Below are 24,000 nucleotides of genomic sequence, written 5' to 3' on the forward strand. Positions count from 1 at the left end.
TTGTTTTTATTTGTCACTTGACTTTTTTTCCCCTTTTCGTTCCTTTTTGTCTCTTCCTTACTACTTCTGCCAGAATTTTTCTGCTATTATTTTTTTTCGTCGATTTAATCTGATTTATTGTTTTATATGTTACTACTTTTGTACAGTGTTCTACTTCTTTATATTCCCTCACTTCTTACTCCGTTGTTCTCTCTTTATTTCGGTTACGTATTTCCTATTCTTTCGTATCTTTCTGCTTCATCTTATGTTTTTTTAAATGTCTTCATTTTTTTTTCATACCATAATATGTTCATTTCTATTACGTGGTTTGACATCCCTAAGGATGTCCTTTAGCTCCGTCGGCAGATATGTACCAAAGAAGCCCCCCTCCTGTCGCTCAGAGGTGACCTCTTCAGGTAGCGGAAGACGTTTTTCTGTAGGGCGCCATGGAGATGAACTCAAGTCCCAACATCACCAGTGAACACATTGTGACATGTTGCCCCTCATTCTTGAGAATAGCAATGTTTATTATGTCTCGACAGTTTTCCAAATAGCTGCTAATATGGTTTGCTGCCTGAACGCCCTTGGAGAGTGCCTAGAAGCCTACTAACTCTCCGCCGCCTACGCGTGCATCAGGAGAGCCATTACCAGTGTGGCTCATAGAAGGCAACGCACACCAAACTACGGGTAACGGTTATAGCACTCACCTTTAGGAAACCTGTATTCGTGAGCTGCTGGAAACATGCCAACCCCGCCACCACGACGATATAGCCTACGGGATCTAGCTTCATTGTCTACAAACATAAGTCCATAGTAGACACCAAGATGAGATATTGCCAAGAAAAGCATCATTGCCCTTGAAGTCACACCCCCCTGCTCCCTAAATGTGGGTGTCTTTCCGTGTCTGCTGATGCCCTCATCTTGTCATAGCTTTGGTTATGAGGAACTGCGCCGCCCCTCGCAGTGATGACCTGGGTTGTTTATGTACAAATTCATATGTTCCGGTGGGATATGTCAGGCCTTAAACAGCTGCTATTTTGACGTGCCACCACGTCTCCGCAAAGAAACACCGGTCGACAATAAATGGAAAGAATTGAAAACAATATATTGACTTTCCTCAGGAGCTTACAAGGCTGAAAGAAGGGTTCATATAGACAAATACAAACTTTTAAACAGAAAATAGTCTGCGGCAAACGTCTTTATTCGTCCAGGATCCACAGTTTACTTCCGTAAAGGAAAGTTGACTCAACAACGCCTTGAAACATTCCACGCTCGCTTCCGTGCACTTGAAGCTTTCCCCCAATCGCTTGCATACACCCTGCTGCCTTCATTGCTGTGCTTATTCTGTGACTCACGTATTCCTTCATCCTACAATCGTCCAACGTATTTACCCCCCAGTTACCTGTATGAATCTGCCTCTCAGATTCTTCCTTCATCCTTAAATTCAGTGCTCCATCCTCACAGGTTCCATTTACCTTCATACGCTGACTCTTGCTCACGCGTACTCAAATCTTTCTCCTCTTGCAAGCACTTTCAGACTCCGCCACTAGTTTCTGCAGGTTATCTTCACCATCCCCAAGAAGCTCGGTCATCTGCAACCATCAGCTGCTACACAAACCGTTAACGACCCGTTTTCCTCTCCATCAGTTTTGGTGCTTTGTAAGATGGTAACCAAGGGTGTTAGATGTTGCAATTAATTTGCAAGGACAACATGTGATATGGTAACCATTTTGGAAAATGTGTATAACCATATATTGGAAAAATGTGTATGTACCATGTATTTTGCATGTAGCATGTGCATATAAGAGGAAATATCAGTTGTTAATTTCATGTAAATCCGAATATATTAGCACTTGGCAGCCATCTTCAAAGTAATGTATTTTTTGAAAGCCGGCATCACTGGCTTACTGATTATATTTGTCGATATTTTTATTTTTTACATGGCGTTATGTACGGTGAAAAAAAACTCATAATTAGTTATTATTAATATTGTTGTTGATGAAATGATACTTTGTACTATGCGAAAAACTCACAATTAGTTGTTTTTACAACTTCAGTTGTGTTTATGTGTACATTGCGAAAACTCTTAATTAACAATTGTTATAACTATTCTTTTTCTTTTTTCTTATATGATACAATGTAAGGTGCAAAACAATTTCATAATAATCAGACAGAGGCAGTGCATAAAAAAAAAAGACGGGACGCATATTACGAAAACAGAATGTCGTTGGAAACTTCGCTGCACTTTTTCTCTTCGAAAGTTACTAGACTGGGGACGATTTTGACTCTGGGAGAATTGTGCCTGGGCGCTCTTACTGCTTTCATGTTTTAGCTTCTGAGGAACCTCGAGAACTCGCCGGGTTTAATGTGAAGTAACAATGGCTGGAAAAGAGCTTGGTGTCGTTTTTAGGCTTTGGCGTTTTATTTTTATCTCTTAAATAACCCGGGTCGATTGGACAAGGGACCTGTTGCTTTCTGTTGTTGTTGTTATTATTATTATTATTATTATTATTATTATTATTATTATTATTATTATTATTCAGTAGATGAAACCTATTCATATGGAACAAGCCCACAGGGGCCATTGACTTGAAATTCAAGCTTCCAAAGAATATGGTGTTCATTAGGTAGAAGTAAGAGGAAGCCAAGGGAAATACAGAAAGAAGAGATCCCACTTATTAGGAAAGACTAACTATAAACAAGGATTAGAAGGAGAAAGGCAAATGGCGGGGCTTAATTGATAATCAAAGAATCGACAGGTCCGCCTTTTAAAGTATGGTAGATTGGCATGTTGAGAAAACAGAAGCAGGAAAAGGACTTTAAGGCGTAGTTCCCGTAAGGGGGTAGTGCCGTCAGTTCACCTGACGTGGGGCACTGTATGCATTACTTCAGGGTCTTCGCAGCGTCCCTTGGGCCCCTAGTTGCAACCTCTCTCGTTTCTTTTACTGTAACTCCGTTCATATTCTCTCCTCCATCTGACTTTCCACACTTCCAAAAAGTTGTTTCCTTTTGCAACTGCGAGATTTTCCTCCTGTGGCATCTTTCAAACCTCCTTACTGACTATCACTTTCCCTTTCACCGCTGAATGACATCATAGGTCCCAGCGTTTGGCCTTCGGCCTAGATTCTGTATTCTGTTCTATTCTTTAAGGCGAAGTAGTGAGAGAAAAGAAACTGTTGTTATTATTCAGAAGATGAACCCTATTCTTATGGAACAAACCCACAAGGGCCATTGACTTGAAATTCAAGCTTCCAGAGAAGCAACAGAAGGTAATGGGAAATACAGATGCAGCAGGAACGTTGTTGATTTGTGGGTTTGTTTGTGTCATCTGTGTTTACTCTTCTGTAGATAGAAAGACTAGTAAGTGATTCTTGTCAGCGATATTTAGCCAGCAGTGTTACATTCAACGAGTATTCATAAATATACTTAAGACATTCCAAGAGAAAGGGAGACTGTGTAGATATGTTTCATTGTTCGAATGTTCGGGAAAATGGAGTTTTATCAATTTCGAAAATGGTGTTTCTAAAATCTTGTTTTTTTTTTTTATTGATCACATATTTAGAATACTATGAGACCCATAGAAAGCTTTGCTCCTATGGTATCTACGTTTTAATAATCAGAAGTGAGCTCACAATATGTAATATTTATTTGGATACTTCTTTTCCAGTGGTGTTTGAAGTCTACGAAAAGAATAATATAAAGATACTGACGAGTTATTCCGGTGTTTGCTAATATTTTCTTGGTTGTAAGAATTAGATACACCTTTTTGGGACTGTCAGAAAAAATACCTTCTTTTCGAATGGTATTTAAAGTCTTCGAAAAGAATAATATAAAGATACTGAAGATTTTTCCCAGAGTTTGCCAAGATTTTCTTAGTTGTCGAAGTTAGATATTCCTTTCTGGGACTGCCAGAAAAAATAAAAACCGTCTCAAAAACACCTTTGCAATAACGACATTTGGAAAGTTATTTCTTCCCCGAAGCGAAAAGGCCTTCCCTCTTAGGAGGAATTTGCTAGAACGTAAGTAGATGTATCTGTGAATGACTAATGACTGCCGATACAATTTCTGGTTGAAGATACTTCAGTGGCCACTGTTGACTTGTCTCTCACTTAGATTTCCTTTTGGAAGTTAAATTGGATATCTCGCGTCCATTGATTGTGTTCCTGTTAGTCAACAAGGTTTGGGAAAGCGATATTCCACCAGAGGTTAGAATTGGGACATTCATGAAGCACGGCTTTAATCTCTCTCTCTCTCTCTCTCTCTCTCTCTCTCTCTCTCTCTCTCTCTCTCTCTCTCTCTCTCTCTGTATGTGATATCATTAACATGCTTCCTCTGCTTTGACGGTTTCGTGTTCTTACCGGCATCCCCTATTGTCAGTAACATTTACTTTTCCTTATTAATTTTCCTTCAGCTAGAGCACCGGCATGGGAGGGGCTTTACATTCACTTTTCACTGTCAACATAAATCCTGTGTATCCCCCTTTAGTTTGTGTGGGCTGAGACGGAATCGTTTTTTGTGACTCCGTTTTCTGTTCGTAGACTCTGCGAGCTCTTCTGACGGTTTTTTTTTTTTTTTTTTTTTTTATTTAATCTACCTTTATGACCTGTTTGAACTAACTCCTAGCTCTTCTTTTTCGACTTCTTTTTTTTTCTTCTTCTTCTTCATTTTATGATACTGAATGTATTACTGTTGTTTTAGCTCATGATATACAGTAGGTGTTTTGAATGAAGGAAACGGTAAAAATTTTTCGGTGAGAGAGAGAGAGAGAGAGAGAGAGAGAGAGAGAGAGAGAGAGAGAGAGAGAGAGAGAGATATGGACATAGGCAGATTGACTGAACGATTATTTTATGTAAACAAGCGTCCCAGAAGTGACGGTCATCGACAGACAAATAAGGGAGCTGAGATAGACGTAAAAGACAAGTGAAATGATCTTAGGTAAGGGGAATGAAAATATGAAGTAACCTGAGCAAAGAAGAATATAGGGGAGAGGGAGTATGATGAAAGACAGAAGACAATGGAATCTTTTGTAATGATATGAAATAAAGGATAATTCTCAGAGAGAGAGAGAGAGAGAGCAGTGAATGATAAAAAGAAAGGTTTATGATGACAAATAAGATACTACATAATGATACACAAAAGCTAATGTCCAGGTACTAGTGAAGGAAAACGAACGAGACTAGAGAGCGGAATGTGCAAGAAACAGTGAGAGACTGAAAGGGAAGAGGAGCAGAAAAATAGATAAGATAGAGGGTTAACAACGCCGTCAGACAGAGGGCAGTATAGTACAAGAGTCAGAGAAAGAGAGATGGAATGGAATAGAATTATTGGAAACGAAGTGAACTTGGAGAATATATCATATTATATATATATATGTGTGTGTGTGTGTCTGTTTGTGTCTGTGTCTGTGTGAAGAGAGTCAGTGATTCCTTGGGAAACACGGGCGATAGATATATAGGTTGATGGTAGTAATTGCGGAAGATATTAGGAAGTAAGGAAAACTGCGTAAGAGGGCGAAAGGTAAGGGCTCCAAGTAAGATACAAGAGAGAGAGAGAGAGCAGCGGATGAGATAGAAGGCGAAGTAGAAAGTTAAATAAGATAAAGGGGTAATGACTCCAAGAAATAGAAAGAATGAGAAAGATGTTCCAAATACAGGTTACTAAGAAAGAAGTGATGCTAAGTAGGGAATACTAAGAAACATAGGAATTAAGAGAATAGAAGAGAGAGAGAGACAGAGTGTGTGTGTGTGTGTGTGTGTGTGTGTGTGTGTGTGTGAAGGGAGAAGTGGGGTAATGACGCCAAGCAAGAAACAGTAGAGAGAGAGAGAGAGAGAGTGACGTAGAACTACTGATTTTATAGCTTTAAAGGTAAACATTCGATCTGCGCCTCTTCCAGTAACTCCTCTCACGGTTGGTACAAACGACAGTTAATTCTGCAGAGCCGAACACAACAAAATATTGATATGCTCAGTTTTTTCCGTCTGTTTTCTTTTCGCTTTTTCCTGCCGTGTATTTCTTTTTTTTCCCGAAGGAAAATATTTTTTTATATTTCTCTGAATTCCGGGCGCTTTCAGTCGAGTTGTTTGCTATGTTATGGTCTCTCTCTCTCTCTCTCTCTCTCTCTCTCTCTCTCTCTCTCTCTCTCTCTCTCTCTATATATATATATATATATATATATATATATATATATATATATATATATATATATAATGTGTGTGTGTGTGTGTGTAAGCAACAATCAAATCGTTGACTTACAATGCAAGCTAAGTGTCGCTTTTTTAACATATACTTATTAAACAAATGGATGGTATCCTTTATGCTGAACATGGGAGACCTGCCCTCCCCCCCCCCCCTTCCCTTCCGCGCATGCCCGCTCAACCGTCTTCCCCGCGTGAATATAACGTACAGCCTTCATCATAATATTTCACTGAATGAACAGTTCTGTTAGAAGGCATATTTCTTCATAACAGAATGACAAGAAGTAACATTTTCGCTAGAGCATTGGCGCAAGACTTGGATTGCCATTCCAAAAATAAATGATTTGACATTAAAGTTTGAAGGAGACGTTACAAGGTTGATGTGAGCGGCGGTGGGCCCCAATGAGACCCTAGATGCCAGCAAAATGAGTCTTATTTCTGTCAGAATTAAGGCTGGAAATCATTGGGAAAATACTGTAAGATATGACGTCATCCGGAATTTCCTTGACGTAATGGTATGGAGAATGCCGTTCGTCGTTCAGATGTTGAGATTTTACTGTAGGCATAGAAGTAATATCCTAGCAGCTACACTCACGCGGTATGTCCTCCATAAAGGGAGAAATGTGTTTTTTAAGATTTTATTCCTTTCATCGTATATTGTGGCACTTTTTTTGGCTCGAGTTTAGCCATTAGTGTTGCAAAGATATGGAAGCCTAATGACGGTTATTTGGAACAACTAAGACTCTCTCTCTCTCTCTCTCTCTCTCTCTCTCTCTCTCTCTCTCTCTCTCTCACAACTTATTTTTATGTTTTTGTTTTGTGTAAAAGAGATAGTGTGGTTACTGGCATTCAGGATTTTTTTTTCTCTCTTTTTTTTGTGTCAAGTACAGCAGTGAAGTGAAGCATGTCTGCGATGTCCTCAAGGGTTGGTAGGTGAAGGAAGAAAACGGAATTGACATTTGAAGACAGAAAACGGAATATTTTCAAAGTATACCTTAGTTTAACCAGACCACTGAGCTGGTTAACAGCTCTCCTAGGGCTGGCCCGAAGGATTAGACTTATTTTACGTGGCTAAGAACCAATTGGTTACCTAGCAACGGGGTCTACAGTTTATTGTGGAATCCGAACCACATTATACCGAGAAATGAATTTCTAACACCAGAAATAAATTCCTCTAATTCTTCATTGGCCGGTGGGAGAATCGAACGCGGGCCTAGGAGAGTGCTAGGCGAGTACGATATCGACCCAAGATCCTACTTTAAAATAGCGTCATCTCCAAGGTGCTGCTCGGACATTTAAAAGAGAGAGAGAGAGAGTATATATATCATTAATTTCAAATAAGGATAAAATTCATAGGAAGAAATGAGAAGTAGAAAAAGTGATAAATCACCCGAATGAATGACAACCCATAGTAATTACGTTCTTCTGTACCCGATGTAAAGGCTGTCAAAAAAAAATAAAAAGGCTTGCAATATGTCATTCTGTGTGACAGATATCTAATTGGTTTTTAAACCAACGATTCAACAAAGGCCATCTGTAATCACGTTTATTATGCTACTTTTTTCTTCTTTTTTTATTTCCTCCCATCAGTATACCAAACAGGTGTCATATAATTCGAAGGTAATTTAAAAAAAAAAAATACATGAAGAAATTCAACTTATGAATTTTTCCAGTGTTTTAATGAGCCAAACTTAGAGGGATTACTGGGAACCGGACATCCTCTGGTGAATGCCAAGATGTTGCTGCTGGCTTCATCTCCATTGATGCTTCAAACGTCATCTCCATTGATGATTGAAACGGCATCTCCATTGATGCTGCTAGCGGCATCTCCATTGATGCTGCTAGCGGCATCTCCATTGATGCTGCTAGCGGCATCTCCATTGATGCTGCTAGCGGCATCTCCATTGATGCTGCTAGCGGCATCTCCATTGATGCTGCTAGCGGCATCTCCATTGATGCTTCAAGCGTCATCTCCATTGATACTGCTAGCAGCATCTCCATTGTTGCTGCTAGCGCCATAACCATTGATGCTGCTAATGGCATCTCCATTGATGCTGCTAATGGCATCTCCATTGATGCTGCTAGCTGCACCTCAATTGATGATGCTAGCGTCATCTCCATTGATATTGTTAGCGTCATCTCCAATGATGCTGCTAGTGGCGTCTCCATTGATACTGCTAGCGTCATCTCTATTGATGCAGCTAGCGGCATGTCCATTAATGCTGCTAGCGACATCTCCATTGATGCTGCTAGCATCATCTCTATTGATGCTGCTAGCGGCATCTCCTTTGATGCTGCTAGAGGCATTCTCCATTGATGCTGCTAGCGTCATCTCCATTGATGCTGCTAGGGTCATCTCCATTGATGTTGCTAGCGACATCTCCATTGATGCTGCTAGCGTCGTCTCCAGTGATGCTGCTAGCGGCATCTCCTTTGATAAGAGATGATGCAAGGACGATGACAACAATAATAATCTTGGATTTCTGAGATGATCAGAGACCCGGATGCGCTGTCGCATGGGTGGCAACGGTTGCTGGGGTAATGGCCCATTTGTCCTAATTAACCCCATTGTTTAGCGGCTGAAATCGGCCCTCTGATTATCCGGCATACCCTGCATTACGGTAATTGCACTCACACTGACCAATTACAGGTTGCTGCATTTAACGGAGGCGTGACGTCCTCCTGCTTCCTAATTACGCCTGATTGGTAGTGCTGTAGTTTGTCAGGTTCGGTTGAAACTGTTAAGGGCGATGGAAGTTGCAATATTTGAGTCATTTTGCGATTGCGAAGTACTTTTTACTCTATCAAGTACGTTCGGTTGCTCTGAATTTTCGTGTTTGAGATTTTTTTGAGTTTAATTTTGGACTATCTGTGATACATACAGAAAAATATAGTAGGATTGCTTCAATTACGGATTCTACACACACACACACACACACACACACACACACATATATATATATATATATATATATATATATATATATATATATATATATATATATATATATATATATATATATATATATGTATGTATGTATGTATGTATGTATGGATGTAATCCCATTAGAGTGGTTATGTATGTTTGTAGTATTTTATATATGGACACATTCACGTAGCCTGAGCTACAAATATCCATTTCTCGCTGCGAAAGATCTCGTAGAATATGGTGCATGTAATGAAGACAAACGAAAACTGCAAAGAGAATGCTATAATAATCTCTAGATATGGACTTTATATCTCTACAAACCATTCGTAAAATTTCACCAGTTTCTCTGCGTCACTTTTAGGCTTGAAACTGGAACATCATTTCGTTTTGCGAAATTACCATTATGGGTTTTGAAAAACTCTATAAAAATTGTATTGCTCTACATTACCTGAAGCTTATTTACCACGATGAATGACGTCAACGAACTACATAACTTGATCTGAAGACAGGGGCGTGATGAAATTTTAAAAGACAGCTGTATTTGTCAAGTGTAAATATTCCAGTATGTTGTGTTTAGCCCGCCTGCTTTCAGATGCTAAAGAAAGGATTTTTTTGTCCCTTAGAATTTTCCTATGGGACTCCGAGTGGGACTTGGACGCTGAAGGCCCACTTCCAACTCGAGTTTCAGAGGACTGACGACACGGCTGTTTACTCCTTGCTCCCGTCTGTGGGAGTGTTGGAGGAGGCCGACGTTTTGAAATATAATGATAAACAAACAGGAGGTAATTGAGGCCCCTGAACCATTTGTTGGGTGCTCCCTACAGTCAGAATTATCTTTTAGATCTTTTAGATTATTTTTTAATGTAGAGTCCGATGGCACGGGCATCTTGATGCTTCATCTAGCCCAGGCTTGAAGGAATTGCGAATAAGAATCAGGAAGGGGGAATGAATGGGGTATAATTGGAATCTTAGTAGGTGGAAGAAGGTTAGATCAGTGAAGGGGGAAGCAGGGAGAGAATTCCAGAACCTGGCGAGAGAGAGAGAGAGAGAGAGAGAGAGAGAGAGAAAAGGTTATCGGTTTCTTACACCCACTTCGCGCTTATGTGATTGCATCAGAGAACACCGTTGATAAAGCAACTTACAATGGGAGAATTCTGATATATTTTCAAGATCTTCAGCTTGTTTCCAAACAAGAATCCTTATATCTTTCCCTTCCCTCTCTTGGCCATAAAATAATTGTTAATACAACATTGTCCGACGTGCTTCTTGTACCAGTTACTTGAATGATGAAATATCCTATTTCGACATAGAATATCTGATGGAACTATAAGATTAGTAATGAATATTTTTAACTAAAGATTTGTAACGAATATTTTTACTCTTAAATTTAACTATTAACTTTAAGGAAAATCTCCTGAATTATACATTTTAAAAAACGAATAATTATTGATTTTCAACTAGTATCTCATCCCTCATCTCTTAGATTTTCCCCGTAATAAATGTTGTGGTGTAAATAAAAGAAATTGCAATGTTTTCAATCTAATTTCCTTTAAGCAAAGGGTGAAAATGCGGTTAATTTTTGCGGAAAATGAAAATCCGAAAGGGAAGCCTGTCGTTACTAATATCAAGAAAAAGAAGACAAGCTTGAAATTTTACATTGTATGTATACGTCTTTTTAACTTTGTTGAAATACACAAACAGGTTTCTTATTCATTATCTGGATATACAAACTTACACAGGAGGCTTTGTAAGTTTGCTCATGTACTTGCGGATGCTTCCTTGTTTACGTTTCACTTACATGCGTGGAAGAATATGTCGTTACGAATACATTTACTTACACCTATACATGTATGTAGAGATAAGAAACCCGACTACCCACAGAAATTATGGATAAACTTGTTTTTAGTAGAAATTGTCCATAAACTTGAGCCCCTGTAGAAAAGTTTTGAAGCGTTCCACCATCAGAAATCATTTTCCCAAAAGAAAGTCGAGTATTTGGCCTCAGATGGGAATTAGTACAGAAGTTTCTAATCGTTCGTGGAATAGTATTGGTGTAATTATTTGATGTAATGACACATACACAAATTACCAAGAGAAAAGTCCTCTGTAATTACTCCAGTGAGTTTCATTACAATTATCGGTAAGTGATAGAGTTTTTTTTCTTATTGTTTGTCTCATGGAAACATGGCGTTTCAGTCATAGGGATAATGATTTACTCTGGATACAGTCAGACATCGCATAGTATCATTTTAATTCTTTATGAGTGATGGGAGCTCACTTCGCGTTTTTCAGTTTTGACAGGTCTATATCAATATCTATACATTCATTTGAATTATTATATATGTATGTATATATTTGTGTATATGCGTGTACTCAATTGTATTTTTCTCAGTCACAAAGTTAAGATACATCTATGTATTCCACCATGACAAGGAAAGGGAAACCTGTGTTTTATTTGTGGAATATATATATATATATATATATATATATATATATATATATATATATATATATATATATATATATATATAATATATATATATATATATATATATATATATATATATATATATATATATATATATATATAATTCAACGTCAGCGACTGTGACTGCGGATATGTATGTATATGTATGTGTATGAACAACGACGTTTAATTTCTCAAAACATGAATGATGCCTGCACTAATCACTTAATTAAAGCCTTTTCATATAAAAAAAAAATGTTTCGGAAAAACTAACTCCTGTCTCCATTCTTCCGACAGAATCACCGGCATGGCTGAAGAAACCCAGTTGTTTCCATATTACCGCGTGGTCTTCAACTCATCCGATTACCATGACTACAACTACGACGAGCTTCGGCGGTGGTCGGACGAGGCCCTCACCCGCCTCGCCAGTACCACCACCGGTGCGGACGACTCCTTGGCCGCCGCCGATAACATTGACCACACCCCGACGAAGTTTCAGGAGGTGAGTCCCGAAGGATAAAAGACAATTAACGAACACCAAGAGCCTAATGAACGCCATGTTCTTGGAAGCTTGAATATCAAGTCAGTGGCCCCTGTGGGGTTGTTCCATATGAATGGGGTTCATCTGCTTAGATAGATAGACAGATAGAGGGCATCGTGATTACTACAATTACATTGCTCACTTGGCTACGATAGTGATGATGGGTCTATTCCAGCTCTAATAAATGTATCCGAATTCGATTGGTATATGCATGTATGAGCGGCTATAGAATATTATCCTTCTCATGGCCAAGTCGGCGACGTGGCCTCGTTCTGAAACTCTGGCTGCAGGTTCGGACATCAGAATTGCCTCGTATTCTTGCATTTGGATCTGAGGCTTTGTATTGACAAGCGTATCCAAACAGATTGAAGAATCGAGAAGTTAGGAGGGCATTGTGATCATTACAGTTAATTTTTTTTATGCTTTCCGCTTTTAGGAATCCCGGTGACTAAGGTGGTACAGATGGCCGTCTTTTTCGGGAATGAAAACAGGACCACGGTCTCAATACCTTTTTTTTTTTAGTAGCATTAAACAAAGCCACATTTATTCAATGCCTTCCTATCTCGCGAACATGAAAAAACAATAATATTTGATGATTCTTCTCAACAGGGACATCTGTCTTTTTCTTAATAATTTTCCAAATAAAAACGTCATTAATAAGTAATTGGCCATTGAAACAGGGTGTTGAAACTCCGTTCGCACATCAGAATGAAATGTAATTGAGCCATTAAATAGAGTGATTGGGAAAAAGCTATTAGTTTAAAGATTTAGAGGGGAAAATGTAGAAAATAATTGGTTGGTCCATTTGCTTCTTCAGTGACCACCGAAACCATTTTTATGTAACTAGCTACATAAACTAACACGTTATGTAGTGATGTTGAATATGAATTTTTTTTTATAAAACCTGTGCTAGATTGACTATATATTACTGCTTTAGGCTTACTGGTGCTATGTATGAAACATCATATCCTGGACGTAACTGGGAATATTTTTCAGTCCGCAAAAAACAAAATAACTTAATATTTTTTACCTGCGTGTGTATATTTATATAGACATACACGTTTATACGAATATGACATCCATAATTTTTTTTATTCATTTTATGAATAACGTGAACTCGTGTACCTGTTCGAACATAGAAAAGGAAAGGAACCTTAGCAGGTGGTAGCCTGGGGCACTGCAAGATGATACGAAGAAGTTGGATGTTACGGGATCCCTTCATTAGGGTAAATGCAAGGCTGTTTTGTCCGTACATGGAGAGACTGTTGCTTGTTTCCTCTGGAGGGACTCGAAAGTTAAAAGCAGACGTAGCAACGATGGTGATTTTTCGTAGTGCCGTAGCTGGTCTGCTGGTATGGTCGCTAGTGTCGTGACACGCCGCCCAGATGTCGCGAGTTCGCGCCTCCCCCAGGGCGATGAAAAAATCACTGGATCTGTATCATGATCAATTACTGCAGCAGTGTGGGGTCTGCGGTGGGAGGTTGGAACCAAACTTCTTTGGAAATTTTAATTTCAAGTCAGTGGCCTCTTGTGTGCTTGTTCCATGTGAATAGGTTTCATCTACCGAAATAATAATAATAATAAATAATTGCTCTTGCTTGAAGAGGAGAATTTGAGCAAGAACTTTATGGAGAATTAGATGATGGTCTGCAGAGAAGTAAACATAGAGAAAGATCGATGTGAAAGTGGATCTCGGAGTGAAGATGCAGGTGGAGAGATGCCTCCTGAAGTGAATGTTCTAGGTCCATGGAGTGGGTATTTTGGAAGTTCGTTAATGTGGACGGAATAACAGAGACAGGGCGGAATAGAAGGTTCTAGTGTTAATCCTAAACCCGAAGGGAGTGTAAGAAATGTAAGAAACATTATAGGATTGTTAATCTCCAGAGATAAATTGTGAAATGAGGCAGTCTGTCATGTGTTACTTGGTTTTTATTTATTTATTATTATTTTTTGTTGTTTCCGGATCAAGAAATGACACTGATTTCTCGTGTCTTCTTTAAAGGGACCAGTATACCCCATAATTACAAGAACATTCTGTAAGCGTATGCTCAACATAAAGATATGGAAATACGAGCAGATTAGATTGGAGTCAAATTTATAATAAATTTTTTGACTCTGGGGTATGCTGCGTCATGGAAGGCTTTATTTGTGCCTGAACTTGTCAGTAAATGACAGCTGATTCCAGTATATGTAAGAGTGAACAGCTATTCACTTACTTCTGGTCGCATTAGCGGATGCAACGCAATTTTCACAGCAAGTCAAAAAGAAAACGCAAATGGAGGCACAGCAGTCGATATTAAAACACCTTAATAAACGTAACCACACCTGAAGCATCCTTGTGGCTTCCTGAGAGAGAGAGAGAGAGAGAGAGAGAGAGAGAGAGAGAGAGAGAGAGAGAGAGAGAAGTTTCAGTTGCGGCACATTTGACTCTGCTTCCCTTTCGCTAACTGAAAACTCGACCTCCATACCGGAAATTAACGCAATTTCCGTACTCGGCCGTTTTTAAGTCATTCGGGTCAAATAGTCACCCTCTCCCTGTAAGATCTTCCTATTTGATATCTTCTCTCGGGCGTGGATACCCTCTGGGAAGAATTTAGAGGAGATTGGAGATTTAAGTAAGAACTGACAGTGGATATGATTGCGTGTCGTTAGAGATATAGAAAGGAGTATTTGTAGATACGTCTTATATCATGTTTTCCTGGCATAGAAGTGTTCTAATTTCCACCTGTGGATGAATTTTGTTCGGAGAAACATCGTCGTTTAATTGAAATTTAATTAATAGCTAGAATATGTGCAGTCATGTCACCCCTGTTCGGGAGGGAAAGGTCATCCAAGTGATCCCCGTTGTTTGCTTATTGCTTTGCTCTCTTCTCAATGCATAATGGAACGGGCGATGGTATGCGCTTAGGCGACTCTGAATCTTGACCTTTTCAATTTCAACTCTTTAAGTAATTAGAAGCTGTTTCTTTGGAGAGAGAGAGAGAGAGTACTCTTATACTAGACAGAGAGAGAGATACTCTTATACTAGAGAGAGAGAGAGAGAGAGAGATACTCTTATAATAGAGAGAGAGAGAAGGAGATACTCTTATAATAATGAAATGAAAACTCTCCTCAGCTCCTGTAAAAGTCTTAATCAGTTGGAATTAGCCTCTCCCAGGGATCTCCCTCGCCTTCTGATTTTAGGGATTTTTGACCCGACTCCATCATATAACTTACCGCGTTTTCCTCTTCAACATAATTCTCAACCCTTGTTGAAGAAATTGCCAATTATCTCTTCCCATCCCTTCCTCCCCCGTTCTCATCCATCCCCGGAGAGAGGAGAGTCCACCATCGCTTCCGGTTTTTTTTTTTCTCTGTTAGCTTTCATTCCGTCTCTTCGTCCTCATTGATAATGTTTGTGTGTATGGTCCTCAGTTTTATTCTTTATCGATGTCAGAATTTTGCTTCATGCTTATACAATCGCGTGAAAGCATTGATAGTTATGAATTTAATCACGTGTAGATCGGTGTACATTTACCCCGTACGGGGTCAGTGCCGTCAGTGCGTCTCACAAGTTGCACCGTAGGATTACTTATTTCACAGCGTCCTTTCGGCCCCTAGCTGCGACCTCTTCCATTCGCTTTGCTGTAGCTTCATTCATATTATCTCCTTCCATCTGACTTTCCACCCTCTCTAACAATTGTTTGATAGTGCAACTGCGTTGTTTTCCTCCTGTTACACCTTTCAAACCTTACTGTCAGTTTCCTTTTCAGGGCTGAATGACCTCATAGGTCCAAACCCTTGGCCTTTGGCCTAAATTCTATATGTATATGTCTAGATTCAATCTGAAATCAGTCAGTCTTTTTCCAAAGATGCACAATAGCTGTGATCTGAAGCTTTCTGTGTATGCTGCTCAGTATTTTTTGCCGTTTTTTATGATAATAGTAAGTAAAGCTTTCTAAAATGAAAGTTACTTTTCACCGCTGCGAAAAGTGTCTTGCCATGCCTTCATATAGAATTAGTGGTATATGTCAATCGTTTTTGACCCAGGTATAGATAGCCAATCATTACAAAGAGCGACTGATGCATATATTTTCCTTTTACCCATATTAGGTGTGTCTATGGAAGCTTTCTATTTCATTTTTACGTTGCTATTTTCATGTCTATTAAATTTCTTCATGTATTATTGAACATTTATATTGAAATCACCAAATGTATTGTTCGTTTTCCGTATTTTGGAAGTCCTTATATATATATATATATATATATATATATATATATATATATATATATATATATATATATATATATATATATATATATATATATATATATATGTATGTATATGTATATATGTATATATATATATATATATATATATATATATATATATATATATATATATATATATATATATATATATATATATATATGCAGTACTTACTTACATACGTACATACATACGTAGGGAAGTCCATAGTCAAACGGGAAATGAAGCAAGTTGAAACACTTGATGTAAATGTGAACAGAGAGATTCCAAAGACATTTCTAAAATAAGGTCTTCCAAAATATGGAAAACGAACAATACATTGGATGATTTCCAATATAAATGTTCAATAATGCATGAAGAGATTTAATAGACATGAAAATAGCAACGTAAAAATGAAATAGAAAGCTTCCATAGAAACACCTAATACGGGTAAAAGGAAAATATATGCATCAGTCGCTCTTTGTTGTAATGCTTGGTTATCTATAACTGGGTCAAAACCGATTGATACATAACACTAATTCTATACGAAGGCATGACTGGACAATTTTTCCAGCGCTGAAAAGTAAATTTCATATATATATATATATATATATATATATATATATATATATATATATATATATATGTGTGTGTGTGTGTGTGTGTGTGTGTGTGTGTGTGTGTGTGTGTGTGTGTGTGTGTGTGTGTGTGTGTGTGTGTGTGTGTTATACGATACTACAGAATTCAGTTCTTATATGAGGAAAGATTACAAAAACAAGCAAAAAGGGACATGCAACTGAATATTTTTTACAATGAGTAATAAACTATAATATAAAAATACTGTATATACAATATATATATATATATATATATATATATATATATATATATATATATATATATATATATATATATATACAGTATATATTATGTATATTATAGTTTAATTTTTATTACAAATATTCAATTGTTTGCGTCTTTTCTCTTTGTTTTTTAATATTTCCCTTATATGGGAATTGAATTCTGTGGTATCTTATAATAGTTATTTTTTTCCCTTTCCATGGTTTTGGAAAGAGCGCAAGAATACTCGGCAAAGAAAAGCTCTCTCTTATGAGGTCACACGGAAACCCCCAGAGTAAATTATTTTGACAGACCCTTCAATCAATCAATTTTGAATGCTGAGTCTTTCATCGCCTGGGGTGAAAAGGCTTTGTAGAAGCCTTTCGGTTATGTGGCTCTCTCTCTCTCTCTCTCTCTCTCTCTCTCTCTCTCTCTCTCTCTCTCTCTCTCTCATGTCTTTTTATCTGTTTATCTCTCTATCTAAACATAAATATATATGCGTGCAAGTATATATATATACACGTATATATATTTGTGTGTGTTTGTATATATTTATGTAATATGAAATTTAAGAGAGAGAAATAAAATTCTCATTACTAAACACTAGGTTTATTGACATTCCTTTTAGCCAGTTACAAATCGTGCCAAATTCATATCCTACTTTCCGTCAAAAAAATTAAGTCTTTGGGCCTCATTATGCTTCGGACTCCAGCTTCAAAAGCGACACCACAAGTATCCCCCAACCCTGACTGCAAGTAATATTGACATTAACTCATGTCACACAGCAGCCACATCTGAAATACCTACTTCATACACTGGTGTGCTAGTGCAGCAGATAATTGCATATTTCATAAGAATCGTTCAGATAGTGAAACAAGCATGAAATTTTGCACAAGTGCTCTTTAAAGTTCCCTCTATCAGAAAAGGGCGCTGGCCACGCAAAAATTTAATATGGCGGCCAAATTCCAAGATGGCGGCCAGTATCGACAGATTTTGGCTAATTTTTCACTAGAATGGCATGTATTTGCTTCTAGCAATATGGTAAAGCTCTTCCATACTATTTCTTGTGAATATTATGTTTCTGTAGCTTCCCAGTACAGTTTACCTTTAAATATGGGGGCTATATGGCTGCCAAGAAAGGTAGAAACAATAATTATAATGAGAAATAATGCCCGTTCAACAATTATCGTTTTAAGCATGGATCTTGGTTTCTGTGGTTTTAGATCCTAATGAGGCCATCTCTTTCGAATAACTCATCAATTTTGAAGGAAAATTACTAAATGTAAAAGAGTGTATGTCTGCACACAACCAGGGCACACTGGTGACATCACTGCTGTGTAACTCAGCATGGGGTTCAGTGCCAGCTAATCCAGCTTTACTAATCCTGTAGTCTTAGACTAGTAGTTGTAGTATAGTTTAGTTTAGTGCCCCAAATGCTTTCTAACAGCCCCAGACCAGCTATAGTTAGATAGCCGCACCTGAATAGACAGGATGTGCCAGCGCGGGAGAGCCGAGCCAAGGGTATGGGGGCTGTACATGATGGTTCATGTACTTACTCGGATGGTGTACAGATCACACGGGACTTAAATGGCACTGGATGAATGATCGGGCTAGGTGTAGGGAGACCGAACCTAGTTGAATCCCATACAGGAATGTGTGCTTTGTTTAAGGTGGTAAAAGGATAACCCCTCGGCCTTAATCAAAAGTGAAATCATGGCAGAATGTGATGCCAATCCAATATTGAGAAGTAGAAAAACAAACTGGAGTTTGTGTTGTCTTTGTCAGAAGGACAAAAGAGGTGAGCACTTGACATCACCTCCAAGTCATCATGTCCTAGACCATGATGGGTACACAATGCTGGCAAGGAACATTCCCATGTTCAGTGAAATTAATGAAATGCCACTGATAATGGATCCAGCAAGGCTGGATGAAGGTGATGGCATAGAGGCCACTCTCAGGAAAAATGCAGCAAAATACCATGTGAACTGTCGCTTGTTGTTTAACAACACTAAACTGGACCGTGCAAGAAAGCGACAATCCAATGACCAGACCAGCAACACTGAGACTAGTCGTGCAAAACTGCGCCGAACCAGTCATGACAATGAAGTTTGCATTTTCTGTGAGAAAGTGGCACCTGCATCTGATCTCAGACAGGCTAGTACTAAGGGCCTTGACTTGAAATTGCGTGAATGTGCAGAGATACTTAGTGATGGCAAGCTCCTTGCTAAGTTGACTGGTGGGGATGTCATTGCACAGGAGTTTAAGTATCACCATGCCTGTCTTTGTGCCCTCTACAACAGAAAAAGGTCCTACCTGAGGAGCCTTGAGAAAGACCAAGGTAGCACTGAGTCAGAATCAGATGTGTATCCACTAGTTCTGTCAGAACTGATGACATACATTGTTGAAAACAACCTTTGTTCAGATGATCCAGTCACATTTCGGCTGGCAGATATTTGCCACCTCTACCAACAACGTCTGGAACAATTAGGTGTAGAGTCACCAAGTGTAAATTCCACGAGACTCAAAGACAAACTTCTGGCAGAAATTCCAGAACTTGAGGCTCATAAATCTGGCAGAGATGTATTACTTGCATTTCAAAAGGATGTGGGAAAAGCACTTGCTCAATCATCTGATCTTTCAGAGGCAGTTATCATTGCTAAAGCAGCAAATATTCTCAGAAAGTCTATACTTGATCATCAGTCACGGTTTGATGGCACATTTTCTGAGGCTTGTGTACGAAATTCTGTGCCTCCTCTCCTGCTCCAGTTTGTAGGGATGGTTGAGCATGGGGCTGACATCAAGTCACAGTTACGATTTGGAGCATCAAAGTCAGACCAGGCCATTGCACAGCTCATGCAGTTCAACTGCTACTCCCGATACAAAGAGGGAGCAACAACTCATAGACACTCCAAAGACAGAGAAACACCATTCCCAGTCTACATGGGACTCTCAGTCTATGCCAAAACCAGGAAGAGAAACCTGGTTGAAATGCTACATCAGTATGGCCTCAGTATCTCTTATGACAGAGTACTGGAGGTCTCTGCACAGTTAGGAGATGCCACAGTTAGCAAATATGTGGAGGAGGGTGTGGTCTGTCCCCCAGTACTGCGAAAAGGGTTGTTCACCACTGCAGTGATGGACAACATCGACCACAACCCATCTGCAACTACTGCCACTACCTCCTTCCATGGAACTAGCATCTCCATATTTCAGCACCCCACCAAGGAGAACACTGGACAGGAAAGACAGCAACTAAAGTTTGCACCTGAGAAAGTGAGGTCGGTGCCTGAATTGCCGGACACATTCACAAACATCTCACCAGCTTCCTTTCAAACAAAGAACCCTGTGCCACCAAACACTGCAATACCAAAGCCACCCACAGATATCTTGGGGCCACAGCTTGCACTGGAGTATCAGTGGCTAGACAAGGTCATAGTCACCCAGGAAATAGATGATGCAGTGAATCTGACGTGGTCAGCTCATCACGCTTCAATGAAGAGAAGCCCAGAATTTGAAGTAACCATAACTTCATTGCTTCCTCTCCTGCGTGATCAGGCTCATTCTGTTGCTACGATCAAACACGTGATGCAGAAAGTGCAGGATGTCACTGATTTTCTGAACCCTGGCCAGATACCCATAATCACAGCTGATCAGCCAATCTATGCCGTAGCAAAGCAGGTGCAGTGGCAGTGGCCTGATCAGTATGGCGAAGACAAGTATCTGGTAATGTTTGGTGGTCTGCAAATTGAGATGGCAGCAATGACATCTCTTGGTACTCTTCTTCATGGCAGTGGTTGGACAGGAGCTCTGGTGGAGGCAGGAGTTGCTTCATCTGGAACTGCAGAATCCTTCCTGTCAGCTGCAAGTGTAACCAGGACACGGCAGATGCACCAGGTTACAGCCTCTAGTTTGTACAAACTCCTGAGGACAGCATACACTGACTACTGTGCTGAGAAAGCAAACAACAATGAGCAGGCATTAGAGTTTGAGGAGTGGTGTGATCTTCGAAGACAGCAGAGTCCACAGTTCCACTTCTGGCACATGGTGTTGTCTATGGAACTTGTGATATTCCTACTGATCAGGTCCTTCCGTGAGGCCAATTTTGTCCTCTACTGCCAGGCATTGCATGAGCTGATACCCTACTTCTTTTCCAACAATAATACAAACTATGCTCGTTGGCTGCCTATTCACCTCAGGGACATGCTTACCCTAGAGAGTTCACACCCAGAGTTGCACAAGGAGTTCAAGGCTGGCAACTTTGTTGTGCACAAGACCAGTCGCCAGTTCTCAGCAATGGCTCTTGACCAAGCTCATGAGCAGACCAATGCCTTTATAAAGGCTGATGGCGGAGCCATTGGGCTGACTGAAGATCCGTCAGCACTCAGAAGATGGATGGTGGCTGGCCCAGAGATCATCCGCTTGGTGTCTGCATACGAAACAGAGGTTCAAAGTAAGGAGTCTAATGAGCAGACAACACACCATGAACAAACACCTCATGCGCAGAAGACATTCTTGAGAGAGTCAGCAAGCCGTCATTGGCTTTGCAACACTTGGGAAGTCCTTTTCAGGAAGAGAGCCAGGATCTGTATTCCATTGACAACAAAGACATTGCCCACCCCAGCTCAGCAGAACTTCTACAGACACACCTTGACAGAGGCCGCACTAAATTTCAGAAGTTTTCAGACTCTTTGGCAAACAATGCAGTCTCCTTCTATGAGCCGATAAAGAAGAACAGAACTGACTTCTTCAGGCAAGAAGCTGCTCCTGTAGAACAGTCAAAGCAGAAACTTCTGAAGGAGGATTGCCAGCTTTTCTCAAAGCTATTTATATCCTGTCAGAGCCGTGAATGTGATCTGCAGGAATTCTTCCAGCACGAGAATCAAACATTCCCAGCTTCCCTTAGTGAGGGTGGTAGGCTGTACACATGTCAGAAGTCTCAGCTGACCTCGGTCCTGGAGAGTCATGTTACACTAGAAGACAAAGAACCAAAGACTTATGTCCTCATTGTAGATGGATCAGCTTTGGTCCATGCCTTGCCACCAAAGAAAGGAAAGACCTTTGAGGGCTATGCACTTTGCGACTTTTTGCCTGTGATACAATCCTATAGCAGCAAGTACACATCATCACATCTTGTATTTGATGTATACAATACATCCAGCCTCAAAGCTGAGACCAGGCTCCAACGTGGTCAAGGAGGAAGGCGCAAGGTGACAGACAAGAACACAATTCCATCCAACTGGCGCAATTTCCTAAGACACGATGCCAACAAGACAGAGTTGTTCCAGTTCCTGGCAGACAAAGTTGCCCAGATGTCTGCCACAAATGTTGTCATTGCCACGAAAGGGTCTGCTGTCCTCAGCACTCATGAGGCTAGTCTTCAGGGACTGGAAAAGTGCTCTCATGAGGAAGCTGACACCCGCATCTTTCTCCATGCCAAATATGCCACAGAACATGGAGCCAAGACCATCACGGTTAAAGCAAATGACACAGATGTTCTTGTCGTTGCAGTCAGTGCTTTCTCCACTCTCCACAATCTAGGGCTAGAGAAGCTATGGGTGGCATTTGGCCAAGGCCAGAGCCTGCGCTGGATTGCTGTGCATGACCTGTGCAACTCTCTGGGCCAGGAGAAGGTGAATGGCATGCTCTTCTTCCATGCGTTCACAGGCTGTGATACAGTGTCAGCCTTCCGGAGCAAGGGCAAGAAGACCGCCTGGCAGACATGGAACATCTTTCCAGAGGCCTCCACTGTGTTCTCCAAACTGAGTCACTACCCTCTCAGAGTGGAAGAGAGTGACCTGAAGGTCCTGGAGAGGTTTGTCATACTTATGTATGAAAGATCCAGCACTGCTGGCACTGTGGATGAGGCTAGACTTGATATGTTTGCCAGAAAACAAAGGGCATATGAGGCCATTCCACCAACCAGGAGCTCTCCTCCAACACACCAAGCGTGCTGCGTACCAGGCTGGTTGCGTGTGGGGGCAGGCCACCCAGTGTCAGCCACAGCCAGAGAACCCTGCTGAGTGGGGATGGCAAAAGTCTGGTGAAGCATGGCAAGTCCTCTGGACAACCAACTCGCCCTTATATTAGCCAAGAGTTGCCAACAGCTTACCAAATGTGGATGCAAAGCAGGCTGTCGGGAAAGGTGCAAGTGCTACAAGCTGGGTCTTCCCTGCACAGCTCTGTGCACTTGCAAATGTGAAGTCTAGATAAATATTGCCCTCTCTTCAGTAGATAATCTAGCTTGAGCATCCAACGTGTCATGCTATGCCTACCTTCTTATCCTCGAATTTTTCAAAGGAGTAGGTTGAGAGACCTATACATAGATTGGTTGCGTTTAGTCCGTATTTCTCTTCTTTTCTTTTTATGGTTACAGTCTTAGACACAATGTTGTATGTGACCATACCATTACTATTTCAGTTGAAAATAGCATATTAGTTAAACTGTCTGATCACATGAATATACCATTAAATAAAAACAGTTGGTCTCTATGTCTGCTAGCGCTGTGGATAGAAAAAAAAACTTTTATGGCAACCATTTTGTACGCCATCTTGGTTACAATTCATTTAGTAAGGGTTTTCAATAAAATGTGTGGTATGGAACATTTTTATAACCTAAAAGTCGAGGTTTAAAAAAAAAAAAACTGGCATATTCCATCCAATAGATGCTCCCAAACCAGTGAATCTCAACATAGATGGCGGCCATTTTGAAAAATAGCCGCCATCTTGGATTTTCAGGTGGCCAGCGCCCTTTTCTAAGAGAGCGTAGTCTTAGGAATGTTTGTGCCAAATTTCATGCTTGTTTCACTATCTGAACGATTTTTAC

General features: G+C 39.9%; 2 protein-coding genes across 14 annotated transcripts in view; one reads left to right on the top strand and one right to left on the bottom strand.

Moving 5' to 3' along the window:
• mAChR-A (muscarinic Acetylcholine Receptor, A-type) overlaps positions 1-24,000 on the top strand; it is a 762,830-nt gene that overhangs the window by 630,048 nt on the left and 108,782 nt on the right. For all 13 annotated transcript variants that reach the window (XM_067121249.1, XM_067121255.1, XM_067121256.1 and 10 more), the window contains one exon: positions 11,867-12,071. In XM_067121249.1, coding sequence (XP_066977350.1) covers positions 11,877-12,071 — 195 coding nt within the window. In that variant the 5' untranslated portion in view covers positions 11,867-11,876. The remainder of the gene's footprint in view (positions 1-11,866; positions 12,072-24,000) is intronic.
• LOC136848513 (MAP7 domain-containing protein 3-like) lies at positions 7,851-8,480 on the bottom strand. Its single transcript, XM_067120783.1, has one exon. The coding sequence runs from the start codon at positions 8,478-8,480 to the stop codon at positions 7,851-7,853; it is 630 nt and encodes a 209-aa protein (XP_066976884.1).

This window comes from Macrobrachium rosenbergii, chromosome 19 (genome assembly GCF_040412425.1).
Source record: "Macrobrachium rosenbergii isolate ZJJX-2024 chromosome 19, ASM4041242v1, whole genome shotgun sequence".
NCBI classification, from domain to species: Eukaryota; Metazoa; Arthropoda; class Malacostraca; order Decapoda; family Palaemonidae; genus Macrobrachium; species Macrobrachium rosenbergii.

Bases quoted from the DNA above. Each gene is read 5' to 3' on its own strand.
- LOC136848513 (XM_067120783.1), bottom strand. From the start codon at position 8,480: ATGCCTCTAGCAGCATCAAAGGAGATGCCGCTAGCAGCATCAATAGAG.